This window comes from Lutjanus erythropterus, chromosome 6 (genome assembly GCF_056507025.1).
Source record: "Lutjanus erythropterus isolate fLutEry1 chromosome 6, fLutEry1.hap2, whole genome shotgun sequence".
NCBI classification, from domain to species: domain Eukaryota; kingdom Metazoa; phylum Chordata; class Actinopteri; order Lutjaniformes; family Lutjanidae; genus Lutjanus; species Lutjanus erythropterus.
In genome coordinates, this window is record NC_139322.1 from 33,319,814 (window position 1) to 33,335,754 (window position 15,941).

General features: G+C 38.9%; 1 protein-coding gene across 1 annotated transcript; it reads right to left on the reverse strand.

Moving 5' to 3' along the window:
- Positions 1-41: 41 nt before the first annotated feature.
- Positions 42-11,987, reverse strand: tmco4 (transmembrane and coiled-coil domains 4). The gene is made up of 14 exons (XM_084721727.1): positions 11,844-11,987; positions 10,988-11,138; positions 9,439-9,613; positions 8,995-9,022; positions 8,763-8,892; positions 8,294-8,391; positions 7,547-7,690; positions 7,285-7,404; positions 5,603-5,767; positions 5,219-5,355; positions 4,154-4,238; positions 3,728-3,845; positions 3,452-3,569; positions 42-1,694 (listed from the first exon to the last, which is right to left on the reverse strand). Exons 1-14 carry the CDS (start codon positions 11,884-11,886, stop codon positions 1,212-1,214), a joined length of 1,995 nt encoding a protein of 664 aa, XP_084577853.1. The 5' UTR covers positions 11,887-11,987; the 3' UTR covers positions 42-1,211.
- Between the last annotated feature and the right edge of the window lie 3,954 nt (positions 11,988-15,941).

The following is a 15,941-nucleotide window of genomic DNA, read 5'->3' on the forward strand; positions in this document are numbered from 1 at the left end:
AAATACACACTGGTCACAGAAAAAATGTCTATGGACACAAATTCAGTGAGCACCACCCTTGTTTTACTTGTTTCTTTCCAAGTACAGTTTAAAAAACTGATCCAGGTACACACCAAAACAAAAAGTCAGGGTTAAGATTGTTTCCAGTTATCAGTGCCAGTACACAATGTAACTTATCTCTCTGTTAACTCAAGGGTTCTTCCTGAAGAGCTTAGGTTTTACCCAGAACCCTTTGCTTGTGAAGAACCGTTTTTAAAGAAAGGATCTGTCAAGGGCTCTTTGTAAGACTAAGGGTTCCACTAAGAAATCCTTGTTGAAATCCTTTAAGAATTCTCTCATTAAGGGGTCTTTGTACCATAATAAAAGGTTCTCAGTAGAACCCCCTGGGTTGTCTCTAGATGAGGGAGGGTTCTTCTTAGCACCCTTAGAAGGTGGCTAGATTCTGGATAAAACTCCCAGAGCAGGTGGGGTGCCAGGGTTCTAGGTCGAACCATTGCACAATAGAAAGACTCTCCTTTAGAACCACTCACAGGGAGTTCTAGTTCTTGGTCTAACCCTTTATGTTGGGTTCTACGTAGAACTCTGAAAGGATTTTAGGTGGAACCTGGTTCTACCAGGAACCAAGAAGGGTTCTCGTATGGGGACAGGCTGCAGAACCCTTTATGGTTCTAGTTAGCGCCTGTATTTCTGAGTGTACAGAAGGTATCGTTTCACACTGTTAAGGCTGGAATGAAGAAAAGAACGGCCTTGAAGAAGACACATTAACTGAGTTGCCCTCGGTCTTGTGGAAATCAAATTACTGTGATGATATCCATGGCAACCAGGCCAACGGATCAAAACTGGAAGGACGAGGGCAACACAGACATCACTTATTCGGAAGCATCCTCTGAAACCTGCAAAACTCAAGTCATATTTACAGGTGTCTGATCTCACAGTTAGTTTAGAAAATAAATTATGACACTATTTACAGTCTGTAAAAAACATCTAAAAGTCTCATGTACAAAATTCTATATTGTTATTAAATTAACACAATAGTCTTCAAACACTGGTTAATTCAGGGGTTTTTTAACTCGCCGTCTCTGGCATGTCAGTGTGTCGAGAATGGAATGACTATTTCCTTCAACAGAGCTTTGATGTTAGGAAAAAAGGAAATGAGATTTTACAGGGAAGCAGCTGCTTCTGTAACATGCTCTTTATAAGTTTGGCTGCCTTCATTTGTGTGTGTTCTCTGTAGTCCAGTGTGTATCCTCCCAGCTCCATGATATGTGTTCATTATCAGGCTCAACCTCCTCCACATCATCACACCGGGCATTAAAAGCAGAGGCAGAGGCTGTGTCGTCATTAGTGGTATTCTCGTCCGATGGAAGCGGTGAATTGACTCCGACTTGACTCTCTGGTTCTGTGTCATTTAAGTCCAGCAGGTCTGATATATCAGGGATATCCCAGCCGTCACCCTCTGTCTCTGTCATGTCTTTCACATCACTATTCTCCTTTGTACAAGCCTCCTTAGCTTGGTTCTGTGTCTCAGTCACTTGTTTCTCGTTGGGTGTTTGGTCAGGGACGTCCACTGTCCCCTTTGCAATCTTCACAGGCTGAGGAAGACTAAAGGAGGCGCCTGGGACTTCTTTGGTGGGAACTCCTACTGCCACCAAGATGGTGTCCATCTGACGCATGTAGTCCAGGTGACCGTTCACCTGGGAAGCAGAAACATTATTTTACTGTCTTTGACTAATAAGTATACATATTTATTTGTAAATTACAGTGTATAATTCAAGTTTTCTAGAGAAAAGATGATTACTTTTCATATTTTTTGTACACCAACATTTCCTGTTTCTTATATGACATGAACAGGTATATAGTGTATGGTGCTTCAAACATGTCAAATATCTTTTTACTTCCTTCTTTTTTAAATGTTCAGTTGAGTGAAATGTGAAACCTCTGATTCTTTGACAAAACAAAACAACTGCCATGACCAGTAAGTGTGAATTTTTCGTGTGGAATCCTGTGGATTTGCAGGGTGGCAGAAGGGCATCGCTGTGAACTGAAACAGACCAGCAGGGGCCTTAATTTTTTCTTATTTTTTCATTTATCTCCAACAATACAACTGTCTCTTTTAAAGTGCTAATGAAATTCTGTATTCAATAATATTGCATCACAAAACTTACAGCTCATAACATTTTATCCACAATTAAAAGAAGAAAAAATAAGAGAGTTCTTCTGCTATTTTCAAAAGTAATTATTTCTTCCAAAAATTGCCAGATGATTGCTTGTTTAAAGATGCTCAAATCAATACTTTTATATTAAGGTCAAATGACTATGTGAAATAAGTTGGTCATGCACTGTATTTTTATCAATATACTTCTATGCACATTTTGAAGAACTGCATCAGAGAAAGTTGATGGAAATGACAAAATTGTGAAAAATAACAAAAAAACAACAACTAAATTTTGCAGTTTCTGCGCTTGTTTGAGGTGGTTTTTGCCTGTTTTGCAAAATAATTAATGCGCTTAATGGCAGACGGAAACACTTTTTAAAAATCACATAACCGATCAGTTGTTCCTGCTCCAAGAGGAGGAGAAGAAGAAAGAGATGTTTCTGCTGTTTGTGTTGAATGTTCCATGAAAGAATGATTGCAACTGAAAAAAAAGTCCTAAAGATGTTCTTACCTCATTGAATTTAGCAGCTAAAGAACCAGCTATTCACCTCAGAGGTTGGTGAAGACTTAAATAGAGCTATTGGACATCATATCACCAGGTACCCTGACACACAACTTCAAACGAATGCTAACTTTACTCTGTATCTGCTGCAAGTATGATAGGCATCTGGTAACTAATGTCATGGTCACCATTAAACTTCTACTATAAAAACTACAATAATAATAAGTCAGTGTTGTTACAGTTTGCTCTGCTGCCCTCAAGTGGCAAACAAATCATTACAAGGGAGCTTAACAGAGAAGAGAGACTTTACAAAGGCTAACAGTCAAGAATAAGCCAGTGATTTCACAAAGATTATTTCAGTTGTGGACCACCTGTTTCCAAAACCTAAAAACTGAAAATCATAACTAATGGATTCCACCTGAAATCCAAAACTAATCAAATCAGAGACAGAGTATTACTGGCTCAGTGACTCAGTGTAAGCCTTCATACCATTAGAGACATGAATATGGCAGACTGGCTTAAGATGCTGTATATTGTGGAGAGTATTTTGTCAGTAGCCTCACATAGAACTGGAGCATGTCAGTTGTTTCTCCCCTCTGGTCAAGGACCCATAAAATTATGTCACAGACCCTGATCCAACAGACAAATATTTATGCTCGTATCAGTGCGTCAGTTTGAAGGGGCTGCTGCTTGTGGCTGTTCTTAAAGGTGAAAACATCTTCAGCTCATGTGTTCTTGAAAGACTATTCATTAAGGAAAGTTTAGTGGGCTTCATTTCAAAAGCTCTGACTCACCACAGATGAAAGATCCACATTGATTATACGCCGATCCTGGATGTTGATTGGCTGTAGCCCAGCAACGCACAGTTGTGCGGCTGAGCTTCGGTACAAGTACCCCAAGAGCCAGTCCCCTCTGATAGGTGGATAGTTCAGACAGTCATTAATTCATGCAATACTCAAATATACAATGAGTGAACAATAAGGAACTATAAAGCAAAGTAAGCTTTTACTGTAAACATGTAAACATTTTCCTCTTCATGCATTTTGCAGGATAGAGCTCTATTAGATTACCTGCAGTAGCCGTTCACTATTTTTCCAGCCACTACCTTGGTCATCTTCTCCCAGGCCTTTTCCGAGCCGTCCACAGGGGCCCCCAACAGGACCACGTCCTCCACTACTCCTTCACTACCTGAGGAATCACAACACAGGACTCAACAAACTTGTCAGAACAATTTACAGTGTAAAAACATCTGAGAAACGGAACAAAGTTAATTACAGTTCAGTTTCACAGGGTGCTTGCTATTTAGGGCCATTATCATAAGAAATTCTACTCTGTTTCACCAACAACTTAGGAAAAAAATATGATGATTTTTGTGGCATGACTTGGAAACCCAGGATTGTTTCGCATAGAGCATTTTGAAAATCAAACTGAAACTGGAAATGTGGATGTGAATGTGGATAATCAAAATAAGGTTTACCACAGGAAGGTATCCATACCTTTGTCATTGGCGAGCTCCTGCAGACAGTAGTAGATAACTCTGGCACCAAGACTGAAACCTATGAGACTGACAGGCCGCTTCCCCTTCAGATGCAGAAAGAAAGAGAAGAGATGCACAATTCTGAAAAGATTTCATCCTCCTTGTGTTTACTGACCGTTAGGGACAGACTAATTGCAGGACTGATACACTGATTCTCACAAGCTACTCATTTGGTACTGTTTCCTTTAAAAAACAACAAAACATAAAAATACAAAACGTGGGTGGCTGGATCACTTGAAAACATTTTTAGTATTTTTGTTTGTGCTAATAAAGAGCCCCAACATTTTCATTTAACTGGCATGTGTAACATGACCTATGAGACACCAGAACCGAGCGTTCCACCACGGACGGACGGTCGCACACTTCCACATCAAACTTATGAGAGAGTCACAGGAATTTACAATTTTACAATTTACAACTTAATTTAGCAGATGCTTTTATCAGAAGTGACATACATCTGAGAGCTGATGCAACACAAACAAGGATCTAGGAAGGAAACATAACATGGAGTTAAGATAATTATAAATATTTATTTTATTATCATTTTATCATAATATTTCTGTAAAACTATTTATTCACCTATTAGTGCAAACATTTTTATTCAACTGCCCTCGTATTTGCTTTTGTAATAAATTTGTTATTAATGGCCGGTATGTGCCATGTAATTTTCCAGACTTTTTTTTTTTTGTTTCTTAAAGTTGGTCATTAGTTTGGAAAATTACATATCCATTTTAAAATGATCCATATCAGTAAAGTTGTAACAAAAATTATCTGTATTGTATCAAATTAGAGAAGTTGGGTTTTGCAAATCCCTATTGAACATAAGTAAAGAAGATTATTAGAAGAAAATTGTTCTCTCTGAGTACAGGTGTGTAATACTTCAGGCTAATAAACAGGCATTTTATTTAAAGTTTTGTTCTAATCCTCTTGGCGTACAATAAAGAACAAAGACATTTAGGGTGAAGTTGATGCTGTGGTACACTATGGTAAAATGTCTTGACAGAGGTAAGAGGTGGTACGATACCTGCTGTCTGCTTCTCAAAACCTGTGCCAGGTGTTTCCCCACCTCAGCTGAGCGGTTCAGACAAACACACCAGGGGTTGTCGATGACGCTGGCTGCTGCCAGCAGAGATGCAGGCCACGTCAGAGCCGCCACGATGCCTGGACAGTGTGATGATGTAAAAGACATTAGTGCAGTATTATCAAGCAAGGACTGTGGTTAGATAAGATATTTTATAACAGAAATTGACTCATTACCGGAGCAACAATGGAACCGACTTTTTACAACCCGTAACACTCATCTCAAGTGTGAATGTCAGAGGAGAAACTATTCACCACAAACAAAACCATCCCGTCTCCAAATCCAGATACACTTAATACAGTGTTTCCTGCAGGACCGTCCTCCCACCTGAGAGCACTGTGTATTTGAGCGCTTCCTGGGCCACGATGCTGACCAGCCCGTCCAACAGAGAGGCCATGGCTGAGCCCAGATCCCTGAGGAAACGTGACTCCCACACCAGGCAGTACTGCTCCCCGCACTCGCCCAGGCTGCACCACGGGGCCTGGAACGAACCTGGAAGACAGTATTTGTGTTTTTATGTGAGGAAACAACGAAGCAGCACTTGGAAGTGAAGTGTTTTTTAGCTATTGTATGTGAAGTAGGTACTAAGCTTGTGCAAAACTGAGTGTTTTTTTTTAGTAGGGGAAGCGAGCTGCATGGATTTATGTAAAACCAAAACTTAAGTGGATTGTTGGAATAATCTCAGGTGGACACTCAACTGGTAGAGTTTTAGAACACTATGAGCACAATTCTGCTCAGTCTTACTATCGTTTTTTTGTCACCTAATGTTTTTCTTAAATCAAGGAATTGCTGTTGCCCAGAAATCCCATCTGTGTTGTTTTCGGTTTCTCCTAATTCTTATTCTTCCACGTTTTTTTGGCACCTGCTGTAACTACTTCGTCTCCATTCAAACAAACAGCTCATTGAGGATATTATCAGAAATTACTTTTAGTGTTTGTATCCTCTACTTTTAGACGGTTTTTCCCCCGGATTTTCAAACTAAAAGGCTAAAGATGGTGACCAGAGTTTAATGAGGGTGGCATGAGGTAGGATTTTCAAAATATGTATATCATATATATAAATATGGTGGTTCAACAAGCCAAGTTCATTTGCTCCCTCTGTAGATATAAGGTCATGAAAACACAACTTTTTTTTATTTCCAGGTAATTATACACTTATGAAAACATACTTATGGACATTTGATTTAATTTCTGCCAATAAATCTTACACACTGTACCTTTAAGTGACACCTAAACTCCTTCTTCGTACACTAATGCTCATTCAAGCCTTTACACTACAGCTTTCATTTCAACACCTTTCACAGATTACACTAAATTTTTTCCCTCGCCCTTCCATTCCTCTCTTTATACTCCTTCAGCTGCTCCTTCACACAAGGTTAAGTCACCAGTGCACTTTAGTTTCCATCTGTTCATCTAAACATTCCTCAATATTTTCTTCACAAATAACATTCTCTAGTTTTTATTCAATGCACAACGGAATCAACTTAGCAGTGCCCTTAAACCTCCTCACGTGGAATCTGAGAACAAGCAGACAGTGAATTTTAAAAAATCTAAAAATTACAGCAAATGTGTAAGGCTGGCCGAGGTTGTTTATCTATTTTTTGGTGGATTTTGTTTCCCTTGAGCATGTGGAGATGACAGCCCTGGCACTGATCCTCCTCTTGAAGGAAAAAAAAAAACTGAACTGCTTTGTAATTATTCAGTGATATGTAAACTGCACTATGTAGGCTTACTTCTCACAGTAAAGACAGCTATTGAAAGGTAAAATTATTTGCCCTGAATTCATCACACACATTGCACATGTCCAGTGTAGTTGTAGGGTTAAATTTTGTTGTTATCATAACATTATGTAAGATTTACACCCCTGAATGTAAAAGATGATGCCACAAACAGTCCTATCTGGTCCTTTTATCAATGAAAATGTTCTCAATACATTATACAGAAAATTGCCCACACCTCATTAGTAAAGACTGTACGTTTTTGTAGTGAGACAGTAGAGGTCATACTTACTGTATTTACCACTGCAGAGCCAGCCTGTCACTGCGATGGTTAGGTGAAGATGCTTCCCAGAGTTCAGCGGCAAGAACTGAAATTCCTCTATCGCACCGACACATTTATTCATCTTATACCCTGGAGAGATGATGTGTGAAAGCAGAGAGGAGCATAAACCCCGTGGAAGATGAGAAAAGCTACAGATGTGTGTGTATCAGTCAAAATACTAAACACGGTAACTTCTTTCTGCACACAGTCATGCGTCATCCAACACTCTTACCAGTCAATCCGGCTCCTGCTGCTCCAAACAGGGAGGCCATGATCGCGATGCCAGCGGCGGAGCCCAGGGCAGCAGCCCCTCCAGCCCCCAGCACAGCGCCGGCCCCCGCGGCAACCAAGGGGGCTGCCAGCCCACCTGTCACACCTGGCAAAGGTGCAAAGAGGACAGTCAGTACAGAAATGAAGCTAGTCAGTACTGATATCTATAGGGTGAAGTATTTTAGAGAAAGTTAAGCCTACATATGTTGAACTGATCTTCATGAGTGATTCTGATATTATTAAAGGGTAATTCCAGTATTTTTAAGCCTGGGCCCAATGTTTACATATTAAGGGGTATAACTGACCAATAGACCAATAGTAATGACCCATAGCTTTGAGGACAGTATGTTGGGTATTTCTGGTTAAACATAAAGGTATATATAGGAATCCTTTTATGTAGAATAACAATCTGAGCCTGCCAGTGGCAAAAACAAGGACTTTTAGTGGATGTAATTTGCCACCAAGGATGTTGCAGCCACTGCAGCTGTTTCATGGCTGCCCTTTGAAGCGGTCTACTCAACCAATTCTAAACGTTTTTGCACCTGATATATTATTCATTAATATGTAAAAAATAGGGCCCAGGTTTAAAAATACTGTAATTACCCTTTAAGACTCTGATGATTTAATTATCAGTTGAGGTCTTTAAGATACTAGATGTTTTAAATGTCCATCTAAAGTTTCTAAAAGAACTCAATGGAGCAATAATCACCAATCACAGTTCCTCCGCCCACAGTGGCTAGTCCAATGAGGAGGTAGCGTCGCAATTTCCGCCCTCTTTCTCTCCGCCGCCGCCGAGAGGACTCCTCTCTGATGGAGATGCCAGACAGATCATGTGTATTTGTTGAAACGTTCATTGTCTCTTAAATGTCAAATGACTCTTTGGATGCATTTACGATCAGACATCTTGAAAACAGTAAGCTGCTTGTTTATGCCGCACAACTATTGTGTTCATGCTGTTATTATGGAAACAAGAGTGACTATCATGCACAGTGTTTGTGCTGTTTAAACAGTCACACACACAAGATTTAGAAAAAAGAGAAGTTGTCGGAACATATTGCCATTCAGTGTATTAAATTAACTGAAGTTTATAACGCCTCTTTAAGACCAAATGAAATTTTCCATCATGAATATGTAAACACAGCTACTGACTATTTTCTTATCATCTGACCATAACTCACTCGCTCTCCTCTCCTGCTTCCCTCAGCTTCTCTCCCAGTGTTTCCTCAAACCGCTCCAGCTGCTGTGGCAGGACTCGCAGCAGACAGCTGATGTGACGGATGAGAACCCTCGCTCTGGCGTCATACTGGCCTGAGCACATGTCAGACCATGAAAGTTATATAAAGTAACAAGCTTACAGGAATTAACAGCAACTTAAAGAAGACAGTCATTAACTCATCAAAGGATTCTCACCGTCTTTGACCGAAAAAGACACCAGATCCTTTAATACAAAGAGAAAGCTGGTTATAACAGGAGTGTTTGTAGAAAAACAGACACAAATACAGTTGAATTACTGTCATTAAAAACATAACAAAAGCTTAATTATTCTGTTAGCATGTACAGTTGTGAATCCTTTAATATTAAAATATACATGCGTATTTAATGAAATTAAATAGAGTGTGAACTTGTAGACGTTTTAATTAATTAATAAATCACTTCCCTAGCTCTTCGTACTGAAATAATAATTATTTTATATCATATATTTGATTGAGTATTTCTGGAGATATTTCAGTACATTGCTATCTAACATCTTCTTTACTCGCTCTAAGTTACAGTACGACCCATTTGCTCTTTTCTTTCCATTCTGCAAATTCATCGCCACATTTATATTTGCTATTCTATTAGAGCGACAAACACCTGTATGATGGGGGTGGCTCCAGCTGCCAGCAGCGGTTCGGCCTGCAGGATGGAGAGGAAGGTGTCGGAGCCCTCGTAGCCCAGGCCTGACAGGAAAGCCCCCATGACCGGCATCACCGAGTCATCCAGGTCCAGCCAGCGGACCAGGTCCTGCAGATACTGCTCCCTGAACACACTGAGAAACACACAGCAGGTCATCTTCTCATGTCGTATAACAGTTAAAGCTTTGAAAATTTCTAGATGTTGAGAATTCTTTAAAACTAAGTAAGAATCACTCTCTCACCATGGTGGATATACAAACACAACTGCATGTGCAAGTCCACATTTGTTTCGTGGTGGCTATGATTATATGCTGGTCTTTGAAACCTGGGCCTTATCCTGGTTTGGAAAAACCTGGATATGCTACCTGGAGTACTCATATCCTGAAGTCACATCAAAATTTCATGACATCCACAAGCAGATGTCACAAAATTTCCTGCAGCTGAATTCCAATAAGACAGAGATTCTAATCTTAGGTCAAAATAACGCAAACTCTCAATTATCAAACGGTCTTGGTTCTCCGTCCTATTTAACAACCCTGCATTGAAGAAATCTCTCTGTGTCATTTTCAATCATGATCTCAGTTTGGACAAATCAGTTTGTCAAATCATTGGTTCAATCCTGTTTTCATCACCCCCTATCAAAGTTTGTTATTATATTATTGTAAGGCTTGGCTTAAGAAAACCAGAATACTCATGCACATGTAAACACAGCCATTAAGGAGAACTTTCACGAACTTTCTGCAACACTGTCTTGCAGGTGGCTGCGGTCCATCAGGACCAAAACCTCACGCTTCAAGAACAGTTACTTCCCGCCTGCAGCTGGCCTCATCAACAAGTACAGAGACCCCCACTAACACTGACCCTGATGACCCTGACCCCATAGACACAACTCGTACATTAACATAAGGTCTGCGCCATCTGTCAATGTGTTACTTCAATGCACATTCTTTTTGGACTAGATCTTTTTTTGGATTACTATCCTGCACATTTCAAATATTCTTATACTGCGTTCAGTGAACTTGTGCACATTTCTGCACAAAACTGCACAGCCTTTCATGCAAAGAACATATCATACATATTTTTATAATATTTTTCCACACCTTAATGTCAGTTTTATATTCTATATGTGAGCCTTTTGGCATGAAGTACTTGCCTATTATCTTTCTTTATTTTTTTTTTCTACTTACTAAATTGGTATGCACCAAAATCACCCAGGCAAATTGCTTTTATGAGCAAACCTTCTTGGCAATAAACCTGATACTGAATCTAGAAAAGGTGCATTCAGTACCAGTGTCCTCTCTATACTGTGTTTGTTGAAATACTCTATGTCTGGTAGTTTATCACACTGACCAAATATTTATGCCTTATCAGCCATCAGTCACTTCTCTTTTAAATTATGTTAGATGGAATAAGAGGAAAATACTAAAGCAAGTACTTGTCAACAATGAGGACATTGATATTAAGAGGAAGGAATGTCATGATGACATTATCTTTCATGGCTCTGTTACCTGTTTTCAGGCCCAGTAAACAACTGGCCCAGAGAGACACCACACAGGGCAGCATAAGCAAAGCGGCTCTGTTCAGTCAACTGTCTGCTGATAATTTCCTCTGGGCTCTGGTCACGTGGGACATCTTGTGTTGTTTCTGCTCCCCCTGGGTCTAAGGTGATACATGGACAAAGCTTAATTATTAACTTTAAGGTAGCAGTTTGATTCAGACACATTATGGAGGAAAGCAAACATAAACGACACATACAGACATGTTTAACACATATTCATTATAAGTAAAAACCTCAAGGATATGGTATAATTGGGGGTATACAAAATGAATGTTGCCATTTTATTTCAAATGCTGAATGCCGAATTCACCAACAGACCCCACTGATTGGTATGAGGTCTTATGTAATATTCCATAAGATATGTTGATATGACTTATGAGAAATGTTGCATTAAACTGGACGATTTCTGAACGTAGTTTGGTTTGAAGTGTCGTTCTAATCTTGCAAATAGCTACAAGAAACTGGGTTACATGGAGTCAAACTTGATACTAATCTCATCATGTCTCTAATGAACTGACCTGAATTCAACGTACAGTAGCAGCTAAAATGTTTGTGACCCATATGGTTTTCCACATTCCTGTTAGCTAGAACTCGAAATAAAGCCAGTAAAATTACTGAAGTAATTTTCAACAACAGACAACACTTGTGTTAGCTGCTAACTTAAATACAGCCTGCTGATACTGGCCGTGCTGCCTTCGAGCGGTTATTAGCTAACGGATCAATGCTAACTTTTCCTACCATCGTCAGTTTATTAAGTTATACTACTACCACACTCGGGACAGTAATAAACAAACTCTGTATGGTACCTGGAGCAAAATTTTTGTCCGTAGTGTTCCGTTTTTCCTCCATGATCACAGATGACACAACTCTGCAGACTGAACTTTTGTTGCCTTCACGTGCTCATCCTGAGCTCTGACATCTGAACATTACACGTTAATAGGACATGCAAGCGTTCAAACGCTTTCGATGGTAAATATTCACAAAAACTATCAACCAAGGTTATTATAGTTAGCTGCTAAAACTAAACTAAAACTAAATCTAGGTGTAAAATTGTTTGAGTTAACTGAAAAAATCTTTAGTAAACGTCAGAAAACAAAACAAAACAAAAAACTAGCAAAAAGATATTACCAAGCTAACTGACAAAAAATGTATGGTAAATGTCAACAACAAAAGCAACAAAAGCAATTTTTTTTTTGTAACTGGGATTGTTGAACTTATTAAATATTGCCCCTGACATATACCCTTACATTATAATAAAGATAAAAATAATAATAATAATAATTCTCAAACTAATAAAATATCCACCCTAGACACTAGCTGAAACTAAATTCAAAACAAAAATGAAAATGAAATTACCCCCCCCCCAAACTATCAAAACTGTAATAACTGCCACAAATGCAACAAAATAATTTCGCGTGGATGTTTTAATATTAATTATCAATCCACCCAGACATATTGTATGATGAATTGGTTCAAAATAAGGGGAGAAATGCAGCTTCCTACATAACGATCCAAAACATTATTTACGGAAAACGCGGTGGTTCATAATGTTAATATTTTCAACTGTACGTAAAAGCATCACCTATTAACAACTTTTGAGTGACGTAACTTCCACGTACGCCTAGAGCAGGGCAACGGAGTGAAAGGTTTGGGTAGAATTTTGTTCGATAAATTGATACTAAATTGATGACTTGTACGTGTCTGTGTCAGGAGTAATCGCCACAAGAGGATAAACCAAAGATTCCAGATGCTGGTTTCAACGATTAGCATTTCAGAGATGAGGAAACAACCAGTGAAATCCTTTACAAAGTCTGAAAACAGCGCTAGTACATCTACTGGCCAGTAGGTGTGAGTGTAACATTTTATTTTCTCGCCTCATACCATTTTCTGCAGTTCTGCCTACACAACCCTGATTATAGCATTTATTATTGTGGGTCACTTCAATTAGTTAAATGATGTATTATTCATTATGTAGATTATTCTGAAATGTGGCAAAACTCCTCGTTATGTTGAATAGAAAAGCAATAATATTCTTTTTTTATGTGTTCAGAGTTGTTCCAAGGTCCATCTATGACTGTGTGCCATGAGAAAAAAAAAAATAGGCACAGATGCTGGGAGACAGTACAGGATGACTGCTGTTGCTTGCCAACCACTCAGCAGCTTCACTCAAGGACACTGATGGAAGCGAACTGGAATTATTTTATTAGATGTTGTCAATGGCTATGAAAGCAACAGGAAACAGCATTGTTCTATTATGTGTGCTTCGTAAATTGATTTTAGTAGTGACAGGGTCACAAGCATAAAGAGAGAACAGCAAGAGACACGGGCAATGGATCTAGAATGACTGGGGTTTAATTGGAGTCCGGGCTGAGCTTCTTTATGTACAAGGGAGATATGAGGTATGATTCATACAGTCCCCAACTATATCGTATAGTATTGTAGTGTATTGTATCGCATTTTATGGTACAGTGCAGTATGTATGTGTAGTATGATATAAGTAGAGTAGAATACGATTATATACGCTGCCTGCCTCCCCCACAAAAAAGTCACACACTGTAATATTTCTTTGGACTGCCTTTCGCTTTGAATATGGCGTTGCATTATTTTTTCACCAAGATCTTGTATTGATGATGGGAGAGTTGGATCACTGCGTAAAGTCTTCTCCAGCACATCCTTAAGATTCTCAGTGGGGTTCAGGTCTGGACTCTGTGGTGGACAATCCATGTGTGAAAATAATGTCTCATGCTCCTTGAACCACTCTTTCACTATTTGAGCCCGATAAATCCGGGCATTGTCATCTTGGAATATGTCTGTGTCATCAGGGAAGGAAAAAACCATTGATGTAAAAACCTGCTCATGCAGTATATTCAGGTAGTGAGATGACCTCAGTTTTTGGCCGCATAACGTTGCTGAACCTCAACCTGAGCAACTGAAGCAACCCCAGATCATAACACTGCCCCCACAGGCTTGTACAGTAGGCACTAGGCATGATGGGAGCATCACTTCATCTGCCTCTCTTCTTACCCTGATGCTCCCATCACTCTGGAACAGGGTAAATCTGGACTCATCAGACCACATGACCTTTTTTCCATTTGCATTGCTCCAGAATCCAATCTTTCCCTCCCTAGCAAACTGAAGCCTTTATTTCCGATTAGCCTCGCTGATAAGTGGCTTTCTTAAGGCTAAACAGCTGTTTAGTCCCGATCCCTTGAGTTCTCTTCACATTGTGCGTGTGGAAATCCTCTTACTTTCACACTTATACATAGCTGTGCGTTCTACTGTTGATTTTTTATGATTTGATTTCACCAAACATGAACCAAAAGTGATTTCCGATCACAATCATTCAAGATTTCTTTTCTGACCACATGTCTTCCTGGAAGACGATGATTCATCACTATCCTTCCAGGTCTTAATAATGCGTTGGACAGTTTCTTAACCCAATTTTAGTAGTTTCATCAATCTCAATAATTTGACCCTTCTGAATCAGAGTAACAACTTTTCCTCGATCACAGGATATTTGTCTTCTGACATGGTTGTTTAAGAAATGAGAAGCTGCTCACTGCATCAGTTAGGATTAAATAACTTGTTGTCAACTGAAACATATTAATCTCTGCAGTAATTATCTAATGGAGGCTTTTATTTATTTGCTTAGTCAAATCCAGATGGTGACTTTTTTGGACAGACAGTGTATGATAGTATAGTAAACTATAGTAAAGTATGTGTACTATAGAGTAGTGAAGTACAGTACAGTGCAGTATGTGTGCTATGATATAAGTATAGTATAGTACAATCCGATAATATATAATATTGAAGTAGTGCACTATAGTAGACTGTAGTGAAGTAGATTGTAGTATAGTCTAGTATAGTACAGTACAGTATGTGTAGTGTGAGTGATAGGACAGTATATTATGATAGTATATTTAGTGAAGTACAGTATAGTATAGTGAACTACAATAGATTGATATTATAGAGTATAGTAAATATAGTTAAGTGTGTGGTACAGTATGTATAGTGTTGTATAGTGAATTACAGTAAAATACATTATTGTACACTAAAAGTAGTACACAGTGTGTACTTGTACTACAAGTACACACTGTGCTACAATATTACAATACTGTTTGGTATTATTCAGCATAGTACAGTAAAATATGTATATTACAATATGGTATAGTATAAAATGTGCATTGCAGTACAGTACTGTATAGTACAATAAGTATGGTATATTGTAGTATCATATAGTAAAGAAAAATATAATCTGTTAAATATGAAATAAATATTTAATCAGTCATATCTGACAGTCTGATAATGTGATTAGGTCAGAGTGGGGGGGTCAAGTACGTTTTAACATAGTGATTTAATGCATGTCAATGATTATTTAATCAGGAAACAGTGTGCTCCAGCCTCCATATTTATCTATGTGGTATGATTTTATCATGCTCTGTTTTTATCCAGAAGTCTCTCACATTTTCACACACGCTCTCTCATCACTGTTCTGTTGATCTCTGACTTTCTCTTGGGTATTTTCACAAAGTTTGGCCTCTTCCTCTTCTCTCTTCTCCCACTCCCTTCCCGTCTGCTTCATCAGCTCCAGTTTACTTACTGTATATACTTGGCACCGGTCTCATCTCCCTTCATGTTTTCCAGTCTGAATTCTGTACAATGACAAGAGAGCACGGCAAGCACCGGAAAAGTGTGCAAGGACGGACTGAATTTCCACCAGGTCTTCATGAGGAAGATCTGTTAGTGCAGAGTGGGTACTTTGTCAAAATAATATCCTGGCTTTGTCACAGAGGAATCTCCAAACCTACGTGTGCTGTATTCGTCTCTGAAAGGCATCCTGTTTATACAGTCCACTGAACAGCCTCTAGTGTATCATAAACAAGACTTTATATGTAGCAAAGACA

Bases quoted from the DNA above. Each gene is read 5' to 3' on its own strand.
- tmco4 (XM_084721727.1), bottom strand. From the start codon at position 11,886: ATGGAGGAAAAACGGAACACTACGGACAAAAATTTTGCTCCAG. The intron at 7,691-8,293 runs GTGATTATTGCT...CACCTTTGCCAG, and splicing joins GGGCGGAGGAACTGTGATTG to GTGTGACAGGTGGGCTGGCA. The intron at 1,695-3,451 runs GTGAGTCAGAGC...TCTGCTTCCCAG, and splicing joins ATGTGGATCTTTCATCTGTG to GTGAACGGTCACCTGGACTA.